Below are 21,323 nucleotides of genomic sequence, written 5' to 3'. Positions count from 1 at the left end.
ATCCTCCTCGAACCTATCCAGGTCTTTTTTAAACCCTGTTGTAGTCATAGCCTTCACAACATCCTCTGTCAAAGAGTTCCACAGGTTGACTGTGCATTTACGAAGAAATACTTCCTTTTGTTCATTTTAAAACTGCTACCTATTAATTTCATTTGGTGACCCCTAGTTCTTGTGTTATGAGGAAGAATAACACTTCCTTATTTATCTTCTCCACACCAGTCATGATTTTATATACATCTATCATATCCCCACAGTCTTATTCATCTCTCCTCATATGGAAGGTGTTCCATACCCCTAATAATTTCTGTTGCCCTTCTCTGTATCTTTTCCAATTCCAATATATCTTTTTTTCAGATGAGGTAACCAGATCTGCATGCAGTATTCAAATTGTGAATGTACCATGGATTTATATAGAAGTGATATGATATTGTCTGTCTCATTATCTATTCTTTTCCTAATGATTCCCAACATTCTGTTAGCTTTTTCCACTGCTGCACATTGAGTGGATGTTTTCAGAGAACTATCCACAATGACTCCAATATCTCTTTCTTGAGTGGTAACAGCTAATTTATTAAGAACCCATTATGATATATGTATAGCTGAGATTGTTTTCCTATGTGCATTAGTTTGCATTTCTCAACCTTGAATTTCATCTGCCATTTTATGGCCCAGTCACCCAGTTTTGTGGGATCCCTTTAAAACTCTTCACAGTCCACTTTGATCTTAACTATCTTGAGTAGTTTTGTATCATCTACAAACTTTGCCACCTCACGATATATCCCTTTCTCCAGATCATTTAGGAATATGTTGAACAGTATTGGTCCCAGTATACCATCTGGTCCTGGTGACTTATTACTGTTTAATTTATCCATTTGTTCCAAAACCTCTTCTAATGACTCCTAAATCTGGGACATTTCCTCAGATTTGTCACCTAAAAAGAATGGCTCAGGTTTGGGAATCTCCCTCACATACCCAGCTGTGAAGACCGATGCAAATAATTCATTTGGTTTCTCTGGAATGACCTTATCATACTTGACTTCTCCTTTAGCATCTCCATTATCCAGTGGCTTCACTAGTTTATCAGGCTTCCTGCTTCTGATGCACTTAAAGCACTTTTTGCTGTTGGGAAATTTCACAGTTCTCTTTGTTGTATACAAAGAGCAGACCCTGCACAAGCCAATGTACCTGCTACTCTGCATGCTGGCACTCACAGACATCGGCATGTCTACCTCCATCATGCCGAAGGCACTGTGTATATTTTGGTTCAATCTGAAAGGCATTACTGTGGGTGGCTGCCTCACCCAGATGTTCTTCCTTCATGCGGGTTCTGTGACACACTCAGCTGTCCTCGTGACAATGGCCTTTGATCGCTATGTTGCCATATGTAGCCCTCTGAGATATGCCACCATCCTCACCAATGCACGAATAGCTAAGCTAGGGCTTGTGGGTTTGATAAGAGCTGTTCTCTATGCTCTGCCCATGCCCCTGCTCCTGAGGAGGCTGCCATTCTGTGCCAACCGCATTATCCCCCACACATACTGCGAGCATATGGCTGTGGCGAAGATGTCATGTGGGGACATCACAGTCAACAGGATGTATGGCTTGGTCTTAGGATTTGTATTCATTGGGTTAGACCTGACGCTCATTGCCTTGTCCTATGGTCTGATCATCAGGGCTGTCCTCAGAATCTCCTCCAAAGAAGCCCACCAGAAAGCCCTCAGCACCTGCACAACCCACATCTGTGTGATGCTGATGTCTTATGCTTCCAACCTCTTCTCTAACCTAACCCACTGATTCGGTCAGGGAATTGCTCCCCACGTTCACATCATCTTGGCCAACCTCTATTTCTTTGTCCCCCCCATGCTCAACCCTAGCATTTATGGGGTCAAAACCCAAGAGCTTCATGAGAAATTGGGCAAATACACTTGCAGAAGGTGATCACCGAGGGCCATTGACTTTAAACCTGTATGACAAGAGGGGGAAAGGATATCTCCTCATCAGTCAAGGGTGCTCTGTGCCCGTTTTGCTGAGCTCAGCACTGTGGAAGTTCAGTCTGAGAAGTTCCTCAGACCTAACGTCTTATCACTCCATGACCAAGCATTTCTCTCTCTGTTCCTGAATTCCCTCTCTCTGACCATAACCTGACCTCTTTCAGCATCACCCATCAGCCCCCACCCCCACACACCCTGTCAATCAGACTTTCCGTGACTTCAGGACAACTAAAAGATACTAACGCTTTCTGAGGCAAGGTGGCTTTCCATTACTCTCTGTATGAATAGGGTTCTGGATCAGTTCAGAATAACGGAACCCAAAAGAGCTTCAGAGAGCCAAAGAAAAAGAAAGATACTACAATACTGAACTTCTTTAACAGATGTGCAGTTATCCAGTGAACAAAATGTACCAGTTTTTTCTACTTCCAATCCTTCAGGAATCCTGGAGGATAAACCAAAAGTGTCAGTTGGAGGGTGCTAATACAGGAAAGCTGCTGCAGGAATTGAGGACATTCTACTAAAGCTTGTTGGTGAGAGTTGTGAAACAGCATGTTTTTCAGAAATGATTGTACTTGTCACTGTTGCTATGTATGACCAGCAGCAGAAGAATTCTACTGCTGACGAAGACTGTTAGGATGAAATGTTGCCTTGTAGAGACTAACAATAACAAACTAATTCAACTCAAAATATGGACATTGACTGCTATCATTGAATGGAATTATAAATTATAAATAAATAATATAATAATGTTATTGGGGTTTTTTTTACACCACATTTGGGCTACTTTTTGGCTATTTTAAAATCCATCATTCACCCTTTTTTTTTTGAAACACCTCCCAACCCTCAATCAGGATACAAGTACCAGTATTGGGGTTTTAATTTTGAATTTGATTGTCATCTCTTAGCTTTGTTGCTGATGTGGACAAACTGCAGCTGGGGCTTGTAGCATTTTTTGAAAATATCAAATCTGTACTGGATATCTGATGAAATCTTTTAAGAAATAGATTGAGCTACTTTTGGGTTAGCGTCTGAGTGAATTTGGGCTATTAATGCAGCAGAAACCTGGCAAACCACCTCAAGGTGAGCTGGAGGCAGAGCAGCAGCAGTCAGAACCACAGGGACCAGAGAAGCATTCCAGAAGGGAGAGCTGGGCTGGAGCCAGAGAAGCAGCAGTGAGCCAGAAGAACCGGAGCTGGACTGAAGGCAGAGATCGAGAGCGGCAGCTGGAGCAGACCAGAAGTGGGAGCTGGGTCAGCACAGGCCAGCTGCACCAACAGAGAGCCAGGGCTCATCTACCGCAGGGAGCTGAGTGGCTAGAGGTAGGATAGTGGATGCCAGCCATGCCACAAGTAACATGGCAGCGTAATGAGCAGGTGGGGAGAGAAAGGTGGGGCCACGGGGAGAGGACCCAGCACAGGGATAAATCAACAGACAAGAGAGCCTTGAAGGCTGGATTCAGAAGGGGGGACATGAATCTGAAGGGAGGGCAGATCCTCTGGAAAAAAGTCCTGCTACCTAGTGCCTGAGGGCATGTAGCCACTGCCAGAGCAAGTGTCTTACACACGGTTTCACCATAGCACAGCCAGGGCCTGGGCCGGAAGCCTGGGACGTGTGAGGAACTGACAGCGAACTTTCCTTATGTCCCAGAGACAGCTGTTTGTGTTGGCCCTGTGCCCAGAGTGGGGTTCCTTGTTTCCTTGAGCCTTTCTCATTTTTTCCTTCTTTTTCTTACAGTTGTTGTTTAATAAATTATACTTGATATGAACTTAATGTAGTGATCAGTAGGTCAGGGAAGCATCCAGTGTGAGAAGAGTACCCCGAGTGGGGACACCCTAGCCCCTGTCCTAAGTGACCACAAACGAGACTGGGGGTTCAGCTTCCCAGGAGTTCTGGGCCCAGACGTGTCACCATTCCGAGGACTCTGCCACACAGGAGAGTGGAAGGGGAGTCCTTGAGGTCAGGGAGGCTTCTGGGTAAAGGGAGTGGGAGTGGGGACTCAGACACTTTCACTAGCCAAATCTCCTGGGGTAATAAAAAAAAAAAAGAAAAGTTCCTCACAATAGCAAGACCATTCCCCCACTTACACTAGGGAACTGGGAGAACCTGATGGGTTGGATTTTAGTGATGGGTAAAGAGATGTGTAACTTGTGAAATTGTCATACAAATAATAAAAACTGAAATGTGTAACTTTGGGGAGCACACTTTCTGTCTACGGTGAATGTAACATCACTGCACGAGATGGCTTCCCAGAGATTGGTATAGTAAACAATCTTTTTTCCTGTACTATTTTATTATGGGGTTAGAGCAGTAAACCTGACATTGTTTATTTGGCCTCTTGAACATATTTCATAACAAATAGAAGATTGGTCAAGCAATTGACTCACAAATGATCAACAATTAGTGTGAATCACTCCTTCCTCTCAGATTTCGGTATTTAGACACAGTGAAGGCACCAACAGAAATCATTTTCCTGAGCAAAAATGCAGTTGAAGTGTATGAGCCTTTAGCATTAAAGAAATTAATGGAAAATTTTAGTTTTCTTTTTTTCATTGTGCTCCAAAAAAAGATTCTGGAAATGGTAAATGCTGTTTCAAAACTGCTACAATCCAAAGACACAGACCTATGCAAAGCAGCAGTATTACTTCCCAAAGCCTCTGAACTTGTAGTTACATATCAAATTGAGTTTAAAAAAGCCAAACATTCATCAAGTAAATTATCGGAAAAATGAGGCAGACAAATCAAGTCTGAAGTGAATTGCTTGAGGAAAGCAAAAGGGCAGGGGAGCAGCTGATTTCATGGCAGACCATGAAAAAAGTAAAATCAAACCAAACTAGAATTTTCCATTAATTCCGTTAATGCTGAAGGCTTGTAAACTTCAACAGCATTTTTGCGCAGGAGAATGATTTCTGTGGGTGCCTTCATTATGTCTAAATATTGAAATCTGAGAGGAAGGAGTGATTCATACTGGTTGTTGATAAATTGTGCAGTCAATTCCTTGACCAAGCTTTCATATGATATGAAATTTGTTCACGGGGCCAAATAAAATGGGTACCTAGGGAGGTGGTGGAATCTGCATCCTTAAGGCCCGGCTTGACAAAGCCCTGGCTGGGATGATGTAGTTAGGGTTGGACTAGATGATCTCCTGAGGTCTCTTCCAACCCTAATCTTCTATGATTCTATGATTCTATGAATAAACAATGTCAGGTTTACTGCTGTAACTGCATAATAAAATAGTACAGGAAAAAGGTTTTATATGACACCAGTCTCTGGAAAGCCGTCTCATGCAGTGATGTTACATACACTTTATGCAGAAAGTGTGTTCCACAAAGTTACGCATTTCAGCTTTTATCATTTATATGAATATTTCACACCTTACACATTTCTTTACATGTCACTAAAATCCAACCCAACAGTTTCTCTCAGTTCCGGAACTATTGTGGAGAACTTTCCTGGCTTCTGCACTACTCCAGGGGAATTGGCTAGCACAAGGGTCTGAGTCCCCACTCACAATCCCTTTACCCAGTGACCTCAAGCAATCCCCTTCCACTCTCCTGTGTGGCAGTCCTCATAATGGCGACATGGTTAGGCCTAGGATTCCTTGGAGGCTGAACCCCCAGGCTCATCATGTTCACTTACGACAGGACCTCGGGTGTCTCCACTCCAGGGTACTCTCTTCATAGAATCATAGAATATCAGGGTTGGAAGAAACCTCAGAAAATCATCTAGTCCAACCCCCTGCTCAAAGCACGACCAACAGCTACTAAATCATCCCAGCCAGGGCTTTGTCAAGCTGGGCCTTAAAAACCTCTAAGGATGGAGATTCCACCACCTCCCTAGGTAACCCATTCCAGTGCTTCACCACCCTCTGAGTGAAATAATTTTTCCTAATATCCAACCTAAACCTCCCCCACTGCAACTTGAGACCATTACTCCTTGTTCTGTCATCTGCTACCACTGCGAACAGCCGAGCTCCATCCTCTTTGTCAGGCTTGACAGAGCCCTGGCTGGGATGATTTAGTTGGGGATTGGCCCTGCTTTGAGCAGGGGGTTGGCCAAATGACCTCCTGAGGTCCCGTCCAACCCTGATATTCTATGATTCTTTGGCCCTTGTGTTTCTGGCTGTTGCTGCTCTCCTCCAGCTGAGCTTGGGGTAGTTTGCCAAATTTCTACTGCAGTAATAGCCTCAAATCACTTAAAAACTAACCTAAAATTGCTCAATCTATTTACTGAAAGAAAGTTTATTATTTATTTAGTCAGTTAGTTTTTATTATCACATTGGTGTATACATCAAATAACAAATGAAGGATTTTTTGTTTAGATTCCTTGTACAGATTTGATTTTAAAACAAGATCTACAAACCCAAGCAGGAGTTTGTCCACATTAGCAACAAAGCTATGAGATGACAATCAAAATCCCAATACCGGTACTTGTATCCCGATTGAGGGTTGGCAGGTGTTTCAAATGAAAAACGGTAAACAACAGAGTTAAAAATAGCCCAAAAGGACCACAAAACATGTGGAGTGTAAAAACAACAATATAATTATTATATTATTTATTTCTAATTGCATTCAATGACTGCAGACAGTGTCTATATTTTGAGTTGAATTAGTTTGTTACTTTTAGTCTCTAAAAGGCAACATTACATCCTCCTTGTCTTCGTTGGAAGTAGAATACTTCTGCTGCTGGTCATACATAACACCAGTGACCAGCGCAATCATTTCTTTCACTGGTGCAAAATGTTCACAAAAAGTTTTGTGTCATTGCATATATGCCTAACATGGAGAATGTTTTCTAAAAGCTCCCCTTGCATCTTGTCTCACAATAGATTTTATCAAGTTCATCAGGGAAAACAATCTTATCAACTGCAGCATTGCTAAAAGATAGTGAGAGCAACAACAGAGCAAATAAGCCAAGTTCACTAAAGTCTTTGTCACCAGCGGCATCCGTGTATTTGATACCTTCAGCCCCAAACTGCTCAAAATGGTTGTCCGCTGTATGAGGCCAGTGAACCACTGGCAAAACTCTCCACTTCTGCTCCAACTGTCCAAGGTCTCCAGAAAAAAATGGCAAAAATGAGATATCAGCCAAAACAGGTCATGCAGGGCTGAGCACAGTAGAAGGACTTAGTTCTGCAAGTGATTCAATTACCAGGATGTTTGGTGGCAATCTCTCTTTTAGAAAATCCAACATGAAATCTCAACACCAACTTTTGACATCTTCGACACCGGGAAGGGTTGGTGTGTATTTTGAAAGGTCCAGCTGAAAAGCAATAAGTAATTAGACTCCAAGGCAACGTCGTAGTTTAACACAGCAATCCAGTTCTAAAAAACACAGGGTTTCACAAGTCTCACCAACAAGCTCTAGTAGAATGTCCTCAATTCCTGCAGCTGTTTTCATGTATCCACACTAAACAATTGAAACTCTTAGTTTATCCAGCAGGCCTCCTGAAGGATTGGACTTAGAGAAGTCAGGTAAATTTTGTTCACTGGATCACTGTACATATGATAAAGAAGTTCAGCATTGTAGTATCTTTCTTTGTCTTTGGTTATCTGAAAGCATAGTCTCTGTTTGTCAAACTGAACAAGAATGCTGTTCACACACGGTATCATGGAAAGCCACCTTGCATCAGAAAGCTGCAGACTCTTCGGGTGATCTGGAAGTCATGGAAAGGCAGAGTGTAAGGGTGTATGGAGGTCGGGGCTGATGGGTGATGCTGAAAGTGATCAGGTGATGAACAGAGAGAGGGAACACAGCAATGGAGAGAGCAGTGCTTGGTCATGGAGTGATAAGGCGTTAGGTGTGAGGAACTTCTGAGAATGTGAACTTCCACAATGCTGAGTTCAGCCAAACTGGGACACAGCACCCTTGATTAATGAGGAGATATCCTTTCCCCCTCTTATCATACAGCTTTAAGGTCAATGGCCCCAGGCAATCACATTTTGCAGGTGTGTTTGCCCACTTTGTCACGAAGCTCTTTGGTTTTGACCCCATAAATGATAGGGTTCAGCATGGGGGGGATGAGGAAATAGAGGTTGGCCAAGATGCTGTGAATGTGCGGAGCGATGCCCTGACCGAACCGGTGTGTCACAAAGGAGAAAAGCGAGGGAGTATAAGACGTCAGTATCACACAGATGTGGGCTGTGCAGGTGTTGACAGCTTTCTGGTGGGCTTTCTTGGAGGAGATTCTGAGGACAGCCCTGATAATAAGACCGTAGGACAGGGCAATGAGCATCAGGTCAAACCCGATGACTACAAGTGCTATTATCAAGCCGTACGTCCTGTTGACTGTGATGTCCCCACATGACATCTTTGCCACAGCCATGTGGTCACAGTGTGTGTGTGAGATAACGTGATTGGCACAGAATGGCTGTATTCTCAGGAGCAGGGGCATGGGCAGAATGAAGAGAACAGCTCTTATCAAACCCACAAGCCCTAACTTAGCTACTCGTGCATTGGTGAGGATGGTGGCATAACTCAGAGGGTTACATATGGCAATGTAGCGATCGAAGGCCATTGTCACGAGGATGGTAGAGTGCATAGCAGAAGCTGCATGAAGGAAGAACATCTGGGTGAGGCAGCCACCCACAGTAATGCTTTTCAAATTGAACCAAAATATACACAGTGCCTTTGGCACGACGGAGGTAGACGTGCCGATGTCTGTAAGCGCCAGCATGCAGAGTAGCAGGTACATCGGCTTGTGCAGGGTCTGCTCTTTGTATACAACAAAGAGAACTGTGAAATTTCCCAACAGGCTGATAAAGTAGAACATAGAGAAAGGGATGGAAATCAGTATGTGGGAGGCTTCCAGGCCAGGGATGCCTGTTAGGATGAATGTTGAAGGGTCAGAGGGGGTGAGGTTGAAAGATGTCATGAGATGGTCGAAGCGTCGATCAGGGTCAGAAATGCTCGAGGTGCCTGTGAGGGAGAGATGCACACCAATTGGGGTTACACATCTTATAATAAATAATGCAGTAAATATTTGATGGCTATTAACAATCTAGAAAGGGAGATGAGCAGTGAGGTGGCAACATTTACAGATTGCATCAGATTATTTACATCATAGTCAAGTCCAGAGAAGTCCTCACAGGGAGCTAACCAAGACAGGTGAATGGGCAGCATGATGGCAGATGCACTTTCAAGTCCATAACTGCAACGTGTATGCACATTGGAGGGAAAAGCTCGAACTCCTCAAACACCTTACAAGGTTCTAATTTAACTTTAGGAACTCAGAACAGGGACCTGGACATCATGGTACACAGCTCTGTGAAACCCTGCTCACAGTGCAAGCATTGACAGAAACTAAGCAAACATTGGCATCCAGGAGGAGTGGGAGAGGGAATAATATGGAAAATACAATGCCATTAAATCAGTTAGTCAATGTTTTCATCATCTTTTTTACCCGCCTCACACAATCCTCGCTTCTACAAATCTCGCGTTATCAGAGTTACAGTTAGCCTAACTCTTGCTAACAAACTGTCATGCATTGCAGTTCTTTTCTGACAGTTCTTTTTCTGCTTCCACAACCTGGACTCATTTGTGTAGAACTGGGCACCCTTCTCACACAGGATATTGCAGAACTAGAGGGGTTCAGGGAAGGGCAATGAGAATGATCAAGGTCCTAGGGAAACTCTCTTACAGAGAAAGGTTAAAACACTGGTATTGTTACCTTACAAAGGAGATGAATAAGAGGGGACATGAGAAAAGTCTATAAAATACTGACTGGTAGAGAGTAGATGGAGAATGTGTTCTCCCTGTCTCATAACACAAGTTCAAGAGCATATTCAATTAAACTGAAATGAGGCAAAATCAAAACAGTTTAAAAAAAGAATGCTTTCAGGACCAATCCGCAACTTGAATCGGCAAGGGTTTGGACATTTACATGGATAGTGCAACTATCCAGTTACAATAGTTCCAGCTAAGTAAATATTTTGGAAAGGTTATTCATCCCCGTGTTTCAGGGCACAAGCCAATCTCTAGCTGTTAGGTATAAGGGTGATACCCTTATGATGGTCAGGTCATCCCCCCACATCCACTCACTGCTGGGTTTGTTACACCTTCTACTGCAGCACCTCGGGCACTGGACTAGATGGACCATAGATCTGATCCATGATGCAATTCCTAAGTTGGAAAGCAGCCAAGTTTCCCCCATGGAAACAGACATAATCATGCTGGGCGATGACTTTGTGCTCAACAGAATGGGCACTAGGGGCACAAGGGCCTTGGTATTTAGGGCTACAAGCCTGCACCTCTGTTACTTCCCTTGTTTCTTTTGGTCAGACACTTTCTTGAAGGCACACAGCTTTGCGTGAGATATAAGTTACAGGTTGTATCTGACAAGTGTAAGCAGAGACACGTGACAGCAACTCAGCTGCTAGCCCTTCTCATACCTGAATATCAATGAAGTTGCAAGTATCAGGGGGTAGCCGTGTTAGTCTGTATCTACAAAAACAACAAGGAGTCCGGTGGCACCTTAAAGACTAACAGATTTATTTGGGCATAAGCTTTCATGGGTAAAAACCTCACTTCTTCGGATGAAGTTGCAGCTGACACAAAACATTTGGGACGATAAATAATGATGAGGACAGGTCACTGATTCAGAGCAATCTGGATTGGTTGGCAAACTGGGTCAAAGCAAACAATATGTGTTCTAACATAGTTAGATAACATATATATCTACATCTAGGAAAAAAGAATGTTGGCAGTGCTTACACGATGGGGGACTATCATGGGGTGTGCAATGACTCTGAACAAGATTTGGGGAGCACTGGTGTGACTGCTGCTGGAATCCTGTGTCCAGTTCTGGTGTCCATGATTAAAGATGGGTGTGGACACTCGGAAGCGATATTTTTCTAATCAATTAGAAAAATATTAGAAAACCTGCCTTATACTGATAAGCTCAAAGATCACAATCTATTTAGTTTAAAAAAGGATGGTTAAGGGGTGACTTGATAATAGGCTCTAAGTACCTATACGTGGAACCAATATTTAATAGTCCGCTTTTCATCCTAGCATACAGATGTGTAACACGATCCAATGACTGGAAGTTGATGTTAAAGAAATTCTGACTGGAAATAAGGCGTACATTTTTTAAGGGAAAAGAATACTTAACCATTGAAACAATTTACCAAGGGTCATGGTGGAGTATTCATCAGCGAGAATTTTGAAATCAAGGTTGGAAGTTTCTCTGAAAGATCTGTTCTAGGAATAATTTTGTGGAAATTCTCAGGCCTGTGTTATACAGACTAGATAATCACAATGGTCCCTTCTGGCCTTGGAATCCATGAACATGTCCCCAGGAGTCAGTTGGAGGCATTTTGCCTGCAAACTCGTACCTGAGCTTACTGAAGGCACTGCATGGATGAAAGTTTTAGGTGAGAGAAATAATGACTTGAGTCCATAAAATCTCTGCACTGAGGATAGAATGTAGAACCCCTCACCATTAATGACAAACAGAAATGGCTAGGAAATGGTCCCAGAGTATCCTGGGTTTAACATCACGGTCCCAGTGTTCTATTGCTTCAGTCACCTACCAGTGGTTCCTGCACATGGCAGCTGTATTTATCTAGGCCCTCACATGTCGCAGAGTTGCCCACTTTCATTATATAATGTGCATACTTCTCAGCTTGCGAGTTGTTCTTGTGTAGCAGTCCTTGAAGCACCACACGGTGTGTATGGGTGTAACAAGAGAAGCCGCACAGGTGCCTGCCTTGGCATTTGCCACTCATGAGATTTCTCACTGCTGAGTCACAGTCACTGATTACCCTCCAGCCAAGGGAGCAGGTGTGATGGGAGGCACCTCACCCCCTGCAGAGGAAGAGCTGTGGGGATTGTGGGGCAGGTCGGAGGTTGTGGGAGTCAGGGATGACTGGGAAGCATGGAGAAGATACTGGTGACCAGAGTGCTGTTGTAATCAGGGCAGCCTGGGAGGGGAAGGAGAGTATGGACAGGGGGTCAGAATATGATGGGTGATTAAAGCAGATGAGGAGCAAAGTGTGATGGGTTTCCCCTGAGGTACTACCTGTAACTGGGTTACCAATGAGCCCTCTGACTCACCAGCCTGGGCCTCCCCTCTCAATGTGCTGCTGAGACAAACTGCAGACCCACTCCCAGTACAACACCTCCACCAGCAGTTACACAGGCAGGGACACACCCAGCTGCAGTTATATGCAGGTTTTCTGACCAGCCACTACATGAAACAAAAATAGAGAAGCTACAGCCAAAATAACCACCAGCTACATAGCCTAGGACTTCAGAGTGGTACTATCCTGCCCTGGACCAATCTCTGACCAGTATGAATTTGTTAACCGGTCGCCCCTCCCTCGTTGTGGAGAGAAGAATGCACAGTTGTGGTATCCAAGCTGAGATTTTTCTCCAAAACACTTCACTTAAAGGCACACTGGGTTTAGATTAAAAGATAGAACAAGTTTATTAATTGCAACAGATATATTTTAAGTGATTATAGGGGATAGCAAACATGTCAAAGCAGATTACCTAGAAAATAAACAAATATGCAAACTAAGCTTAACACACTAGTTTGATTGACTATGAATTAGCAGTTTCTCAACGTGATTGAGGATACAAGTAGTCTGGCAGATTCTCAAGGCACAAGCTACATTTGCTTTGCAGCTTGGGTTTCTCAGGTTTCCCTGCACAGCCTAGCAATCCCTTTAGCCTGGGTCCAGCACCTCCCCCAGTTCATTCTTTTTTCCTCAGGTGTTTCCGGAAGTCCCCTTGTGAGTTAGGAACCACTGATAATGTCACTCCCTGCCTTATATAAGTTAACATACGGTGGGAACCCTTTGTTTCAAAACTTGGTTCCCAGACCAGTTTCTAGGAAATGTACAGACTCCCCAAGATGGATTCCAGAGTTATGTGGCCTGGGCACGTGCCCTTGTAGGGTCATAACATCCATTACGTACAGGCTGTCTGGAGCATTCTCAGGAAGGCTCACCAGGTGGGAGATAAGCTTCTCCTTAGACCTATTGTTTTCCCTAATGGGTCATTGCCCTGAATAGGCCTTTCCCAAACAGCTATCTAGACCAAAAGTGTCTTGTCCAGTGGGCATTACGCAGGTGTAACTAGATTTGAAATACAGATACATAGTCAATATTCATAACTTCAGATACAAAAATGATACATAGATACAAATAAGATAATCATATTCAGAAAATCTTAACTTTTCCAATGATATGACCCATCTTGCATGAAATGTATCATAATTATGCTATAGTCATATCATAAGGATATCTCTATGAAGAATATTGGGTGCAGTGTCACAAAAAGATCAGTGGTACTTTCCATAGGTGAAATGCTAAAAGTTACAAAACAACAACAGTTGGAAACAAAACTGAGTGAAAGTTGTGACACCCAGGCTGCAGTTCTGAGGCTTGCCAGGGGAAAGAGATCCTGAGTCCTACCAACACGCACTTGGGACCAGAAAAGATCCCAGCGCTGGTCTTTGACCAATAATCACAAAGAACAAATTAATTTCAGATCCCTGTGTGTGTACATGCTGCACCCCGCCCCCGCAACTCCCAGCGCTGCCTGACTATCCCTGTACAGCACTCTCCCCGCCCCCCATAACCCTCAGTGCTGCCCACCTGCCTGTGGACATCCCATTCCCTGCCCCAGAACCACTTGGCCATGTAGGTTCCCCACCCGCACAACATTCATCCCTGCCACACAGTGATACCCCTCACCCAGGACAAGGGCTGGATTAGCTTTTTGTGGGCCCAGCGCGAAACTTACTTGTGGGACCTCTGGGGAATGAAGGGCAAGAGTGCAGTGGGGCTTGGGGGGGGGTAAGGATTGGTCCCCAGCTGGAACGAGGCAGAGGCAAGAGCACAGCGGGGCATGGGGGAGGGGAGGATTGGTCCCCAGCTGGAGCGAGATGGGGCCAGGGGCAGGACGAGCATAGTGGGGCATGGGAGGGGGAGAGAATTAGTCCCTGCTGGCTGGAGCGAGACAGGGGCTGGGGGCAAAAGCACAGCAGGGCGGGACCTAGGGTTGGTCCCTGGAGTGAGGGAGGTGCCAGGGTAAACTGCAAGCACCACAGGACTGGGGAGGGGGTAAACAGTATTCCCACCCACCCACCCCACATAGAGCAGGTACCTACCTTCTCCCTGGTCCTAGCCCCCACACAGAGCAACTGAACTAGCTGAGCAGCAGGCAGGGACTCTGTCCCCTCCACTCCACTCCATTCTGGGCGACTGGTTGACAGTCCGTGGCTTTGTGCTTCCTGACCCCGGGGAAGCCCGTAGCGGCAGACTGTCTGTCACCTGCAGCCTGGAGGAGTGGCAAAGCAGTGGCTGAGGCCTCCTGTCTGCCCGCTCCCCCCACCCCACAGGCTGCTTGCCAGTGACAGAGGGTGGGGTGGTGGAGATGAAAGGAGCCCTCAGCCGGCCAGCTGAGAGGAGGAGCAAGTGGGGGGGGGGAAGAAGAGAAACCCAGGGTCCGAGTCGTAGGGGAATGGGCTGTAGAGCCATTATAAATCTGGTACTGCCCAGGACAAAACAAGCTCACAGAAACGCCTCCTCAGTCTAGGATAAACTCAGTGTCTACCTGCACTGGGGAAAAGGGGGAGGTCAGCTTGAACAGCTTTTCCGGGGGCAAAGGGAATCCCAGCAGCAGCTCAGCCTGTACAGGGAAGGAGAGAGGGACACACCCAGTGGGAGGGAGCAGGGACTTGGAGACTAAGAGGAGCCAGCATGAGTAACTCTTCCTCAAAATGACACAAATATTTAACGTATTGCAGCCCGTTAGAAACACAGACACACATTCCTGAGGCTACTCTTCCATGTTGGCAATTGCTGACATTGCCACGAGGCTGTAGTGGGGTTGCTCATGGGAGAAGGGATGGTCTGGAAGGAGGAAGGTGTCCGAGACAGTCTGCTACAATATAGTCCATATTACATTACAGTCTGAGATGCTCTGCAACCCAGGAGACCTCGTTACACCTCTTTTATCTGTGCATTAGGCAGGATGTCCATTCCCTGTTTCATCCAGTTTCAGGACTCTGTGCCACTGTGCTCTGGGTACCGAATGTCCCAGCCTTCCCCGTCCACATATACTGTGCATTCCTGGACCACCCCCAGTGAGATTTCCAACACCGCCTGGTTTCCTCTAAGACAGAAACATGTTTTTATTTTTACTGCCTTCTGGTGTTTCTCTTCCTCTTCCTTGCCAACCAGAAATGCAAGGGCACAGAGAGAGAAGACCCCTCTCCCTCCATGAAAAAAAAAGTGATCCTATTTGTTTTAAACCTCTAAGCCTTTGAGTTTGAGATTTCAGCAACTCTCCTGTCAGTTCTTCATTGATCCAAATGAGCTCACCCATCCTTAGAGGCCACTGGATGCCTCCAGTTGAAGTCACTGGAGGCTCATAGCGGGTGTAAATCAGGCCATTTATTTAACTCCCTACATGTGGATTTAGGGTGAACTCCTGGCTGAGTTTGGAGTTTTTCTTTTGATCTTAATGGGACCAAGATTTCACCCTTAGTGTTTAAATTTCAGTTCCAAGTTGTGAAAATCATGTTTTCGGGTTCTGCTACAGAGAGCGCTCTTCTGTTAGGGTGCTGAAAGAGTTTGTAAGAAACCCCCAGTTTATGATTCACTACGAGACCGGATATGAAGGACAGGGATTCTGAAACACATGCCCCTGATTTTGTTCTCAAGGAGGCCAGTGTCAATCTGGAGTAACCCAGTGACGGCAGAATGTGATTGCAGAATCTGGCCAGAGTGCGACCCATTCTTGTTGTGAACCCTCTCGTAACATAGGTACTAACTGCAGAAGCTTTGGCTGCACTTTCTAAAAGGACAGTGAAGTTGCTGAATTCAAAAACTTGAATAAACCAGAGGAAAAACATCACCGCCCCAAAAAAGGAAGCTACTGAGACAGATAGAAGGACAAAGTAAGAGACAAGGAACTGATCTTAAAATCAAATATTTGTCTAAACTGTTTCCAGTACATTTGTAGCTCCAATGTTACCGGGTAAATCCCTTGGTGTTTCTGACAATACTAAACAGTTCAAGTTGCTGTGCTGGTGAATTCCTGCCCAGGTGGTTCTTGACTTAAACCCTGTAACCCTTCATGAACCCTCAGAACTAACTTTAATGCAGAAACAGGCGACTCACCGCAATTCTGCTGAGGAAATGTCCTTACTGGAACAGGAAAGCAGAGCCTTGATAATCAGTGTATTGATCTCACATATCTGACACTCACTGTGCTGGAAAGCGACCTTTATGATTCTTCTGTACAGTCCCTGCAGACTCTCAGATCGGCCAGGATTCACAGACAATTGCCTTGGCTCCATGAGCAGCAGGAAGAGCAGAAAATAGACCCTGGAGAACTTCAGCTTGAGAGCCTCCCCCGGGAGTGAAGAAATGATTCTCCGATGTCAGGGGCTCAGATTGTCAGGGCAAACTGAGTATTGCAGTATGTTCAGCCTAGCAATTGACAATGGCTTTCTTTTCTTACCCACCTGCTGAAGTGAAGAAACAGATTGACAGAGCCAGAAGCATATCCAGAAGTCACCTACTCCAGGACAGGCCCAAAAAAGAAAGTAACAGATCGCCACTAGCCATCACCTTCAGCCCCAACTAAAACCTCTCCAGCGCATCATCAAGGATCTACAAGCTATCCAGAAGGACGATCCCTCACTCTCACAGATCTTGGGAGGCAGGCCAGTCCTCGCTTACAGACAACCCCCCAACCTAAAGCAAATACTCACCAGCAACCACACATCACTGAACAAAAACAGTAACCCAGGAACCTATCCTTGAAACAAAGCCCTTTGCCAACTCTGTCCACATATCTATTCAAGGGACACCATCATAGGACCTAATCACATCAGCCACACCATCAGAGGCTCATTCATCTGCACATCTACCAATGTGATATATGCCATCATGTGCCAGCAATGCCTGTCTGCCATGTACATTGGCCAAACCAGACAGTCTCTACGCAAAAGAATAAATGCACACAAATCAGACATCAAGAATTATAACATTCAAAAACCACTCAGAGAACACTTCAACCTCCCTGGTCACTCAATTACAGACCTCAAAGTCGCAATACTCCAACAAAAGACAGACTCCAGTGAGAAACTGCAGAATTGGAATTAATTTGTAAACTAGACACCATTAAATTAGGCTTGAATAAAGACTGGGAGTGGATGGGTCATTACACAAAGTAAAACTATTTCCCCATGCTATTTTCCCCCTACTGTTACTCACACCTTACTCACTATGTGTCGGAATACTGCCACAAGATATGGGACCAAAAACCATTTGTAATTGATTGTAGTAGTGTATCGCTTCATACCGCCCATGCAGTTGTAATATCCAGTCCATTCGCCTCTGAAAAGTCACTGCCACCCTGTGGTGGTCAAATGATGTGATCCTTAGGTCAAAGAGTGTGGAAAATGAAGGTCAAAGGGTGTGGAAAAAGCTTTCTTCTCCCAGGATTCTGGCATCAAAGGTATTTGACAGTATCCTTTTGCAAGGTCTAAAGTGGTATATATATGACAGGTCTCAATTGTTCTAATAGTTCTTCTACTCTCTGCATTGGGTAAGCATCAAATTTCAATTCTGTGTTGATCTTTCAGAAATCGATGAAGAAACGGGTTGTGTTATCCTGCCTCAGAACTAGTACCAAGGGACTTCTCCACTCACAGTGCCATTCCCTCACCACTTCCAGGGCCAAAATGACCTGGAGTTCATCTCAGATGGTATTCCACATTTTTTGAGGGAACAGCCATGGATCTTCCCTGATCTGTTGCCCTGTGGCCATTTCAGTATGGTGGTATTTCAGCCTACTGGGGTAAGAACACAATGGTAAAGAAATCAAACAACTGCTACATCTGGATCTTTTGTGTGGGCTGCAGTCCCTCAACCATCTTGTGTCACAAGTATCTGGGGGCCTAATTTGGGCTCTGGAGGGTGTGAGTGTGATGGGTTGTCACCTCAGGGTGCAGTATGGGAGCGGTTGGAATTGCTGCCCCTATCTAACCACCCAGCTGGGCTTGCCCTTTTTCACACTGCTTTGCTGTTGATTTAGCCTCTTCAGGCTCTGTTATAAATCAGCACGACAGCAGATGGCACCACACACACAAACTGAGCTACCTGAGGTCTTACCTAAGCCAACCAAGTACAAACAGGAGATACCAGCCAATTTCCCAGCTCCCTTGCACTTCACAGTGCTCTGTTCAATGTAAGTTCATTAATAGAGTTCACCAGGTAGAAAGTAGATTGAGAATGTGTTCTTCCTGTCTCATAACACAAGATCAAGAGGATATTCAACTCATAGTGCCTGAGTGCACATCATATGGTTGCAATTGGCTTGATAACATTCTGGGGTACACAACCCTCAAATCCAGGGTAACACAGTCCAGTTCTCAAAAACACACAGTTATACAACTCTCACCAATAAGCTCTAGTAGAATGTCCTCAATTCTAGCACCAGTGTCCTGTATTAGCACTTTCCAGCGGAAACATTTGGTTTATCCTCCATGCTTCCTGAAGGATTGGAAGTAGAAAAATCAGGTAAATTTTGCTCACCAGATCACTGCATATATGATAAAGAAGTTCAGCATTGTAGTTGCTTAATTTGTCTTTGTCAATCAGAAAGCATAGCTTCAGTTCATCGAACTGAACAAGAACCCTGTTAACACAAGTTCTAATGGAAAGCCACCGAGCTTCCAAAAACTGCTGATGGGTGATGCTGAAAGAGATCAGATGATGGGAAGAAAGGGAACTCAGCAACTGAAAGAGCAGTGCTTGGGTCAGGTGTGAGGAGCTTCTCAGACTCTGAACTTCCTCAGTGCTGAGCTCAGCCAAACTGGGACAGAGCACCCTTGATTAATGAGGAGATATACTTTCCCCCTCTTGTCACACAGGTTTAAAGTCAGTGGTGCCAGGTGATCACCATCTGCAGGTGTATTGGCCTGCTTTGTCATGAAGGTCTTTGGTTTTGACCCCATAAATGATAGGGTTGAGCATGGGGAGGATGAGGAAATATAGGGTGGCCAAGATGATGTGAACGTCGGAAGTGATGCCCTGACAAAACTGGTGTTTCAGAGTGGAGAAGAGAACGGAAGGATCAGACATTATCATCACATGATATGGGCTGTGCAGGTGTTGACAGCTTTATAGTGGGCTTTCTTCTTGGAGATTCTGAGGACAGCCCTGATGATCAGACTGTAGGACAAGGCAATGAGCGTTAGTTCTAACCTGGTGACTACAAATACTATCACCAAGACATACGTCCAGTTGACTGTGATATCCCCACAGGACATCTTTGCCACAGCCATGTGGTCTCAGTACGTATGGGGGATAATGCAGTTGGCACATAATGACTGCGCGATCAGGAGCAGGGGTATGGGCAGAATGAAGAGAACAGCTCCTACCAAACCCACGACTCCTAGCTTAAGTATTCATACATTTGTGAGGATGGTGGCGTACCTCAGAACATTACATACGGCAACATAGTGATCAAAAGCCATTGTAACGAGGATATCTGAGTGCATCATAGAACCTGCATGAAGGAAGAACATCTGAGTGAGGCAGCCACCCACAATAATGACTTTCAAATTGAATAAAAATATCCATAGTGCCTTCGGCACTACGGAGGTAGACGGGCTGATTTCTGTGAGCACCAGCATGCTGAGCAGCAAGTAGATCGGTTTGTGCAGGGTCTGCTCTTTGCCTTCAACAAACAGAAGCATGAAATTTCACAACAGGCCCATGACATAGAAAGCAGAGAAAGGGATGGAAATCCAGATGTGAGCAGTTTCTAGGCAAGGGATGCCCGTGAGGATGAAAGGTGAAGGGTCAGAGGGGGTGAAGTTGAAAGATGCCATGAGATGGTCGATGTGTCGATCAGACTCAGAAATGCTCAAGCTGCCTGTGAAGGGAGAGAAGCACAGTGAGGGGGTGGATTAAACACTTTATAGCAAATAGTACGGTAAATATTTTATAGTTACTAACAATCTAGAAAGGAGGGTGAGCTGTGAGGTGACAACATTTACAAATAGCAACAGATTATTTAGGTCACAGTCAAGTTGACAGAAGTCCTCAGAGGGAACTAACCTAGCTAGATGAATGAGCAGCATGATGGCGGATGATTTTCGATGTCAATCACTACAACATGCATGCCCATTGGAGGAAAAAGCTTGAACTCCTCAAATACCTAGCAAAGTTCTAATTTAACTGTATGAACTCAGGACAGGTACCTGGGAGTCATGGTACACAGCTCTTTGAAACACTGCTCACATTGCAAGCACAGACAGAAACTAAGCAAAACATTGGGATCCAGGAGGACTGGGATGGGGAATCATACAGAAATACCATGCTATGAGATCAGTTAGTTAATGTTTCACCTTCCTCTGGATACTTCTGTGTAGTACTGGGACCCCTTCTCACATAGAATAATGCAGAACTAGAAGGGTTCAGGCAAGGACAACGAGAACGATCAAGGGTCATACAGAGAGAGGTTGAAAAGACTGAGATTGTTACCTTACAATGGAGATGAATTAGAGGGGACATGAGAAAAGTCAATACAATGCTGACTGGTAGAGAGTAGATTGAGTACTTCTCCCTGTCCCATAACACAACATCAAGAGGATATTCAATTAAACTGAAATGTGGCAAATTCAAAACAGATAAAAAAAGAATGCTTTCTTCACTCAATGCCTAATTAGACTGAGCAACTTGTTTCCACAAGCAGTAGTTGAGACCATAAGCTAAGTCAGAATCAGGAAGGGTTTGGACATTTAAATGGATAGTGAGACTATCCAGTTACAATACTTACAGTGAAATAAATATTTGGCAAGCCGATACGCCCATGTGTTTCAGGGCACAAGCTAATCTCTAGCTGATACGTGTAGGGAGTGATACCCTCAGGATGGTTAGGTCATTCCCCCCCATCCACCTATTGCTGGGTTTCTTACACCTTCTACTGCAGGACCTGGGGCTGTTGTGACAGATTTTTTCTACAAATTTGCCTGAGGCATCAGGTGATTAGGCTGAAGCAACAGGATTTTTTTAGGGGAGGAGATGATGAAATACACCAAGTGTTTAAGTTTTAAAGCTTTATTAATAAAATAACAGTGGGGAGTGATGGGCACTCCCCACGTCACTCAGAGGAAGGAAGAAAGCATTAGTGTCCCAAGCCCTAACCCACTTTCAGACTCACACACGCTCTACCCACGGCTGGCCAAGCCTGGTTGTAACGTAAGAAGAAGAGGGGTTAGGATGGACCGGAGTTCTGTCCTGAGGCCAGGCCGTTCGAGGTCCGCTATTGATCTCCGACTTTCTTTGGCTTTTCGGAAGGTTT

At 44.8% G+C, this 21,323-nt stretch overlaps 1 protein-coding gene and 1 pseudogene across 1 annotated transcript; one reads left to right on the top strand and one right to left on the bottom strand.

Annotated features, from left to right (window-relative positions):
* Window positions 1-1,098: 1,098 nt before the first annotated feature.
* Window positions 1,099-1,938, top strand: LOC135873589 (olfactory receptor 52P1-like; annotated as a pseudogene).
* Window positions 1,939-7,923: 5,985 nt separating this feature from the next.
* Window positions 7,924-8,862, bottom strand: LOC135887604 (olfactory receptor 52P1-like). Its single transcript, XM_065415326.1, has one exon. It carries the CDS (start codon window positions 8,860-8,862, stop codon window positions 7,924-7,926), a length of 939 nt encoding a protein of 312 aa, XP_065271398.1.
* Between the last annotated feature and the right edge of the window lie 12,461 nt (window positions 8,863-21,323).

Source organism: Emys orbicularis, chromosome 1 (genome assembly GCF_028017835.1).
Source record: "Emys orbicularis isolate rEmyOrb1 chromosome 1, rEmyOrb1.hap1, whole genome shotgun sequence".
Taxonomy (NCBI): domain Eukaryota; kingdom Metazoa; phylum Chordata; order Testudines; family Emydidae; genus Emys; species Emys orbicularis.
Note: the sequence above shows the minus strand (reverse complement) of the source record. Positions and strands in the feature narration are given on the sequence as shown.

Excerpts from the sequence above, each read along its gene's own strand:
- LOC135887604 (XM_065415326.1), bottom strand. The coding sequence starts at position 8,862 with ATGACATCTTTCAACCTCACCCCCTCTGACCCTTCAACATTCATCCTA.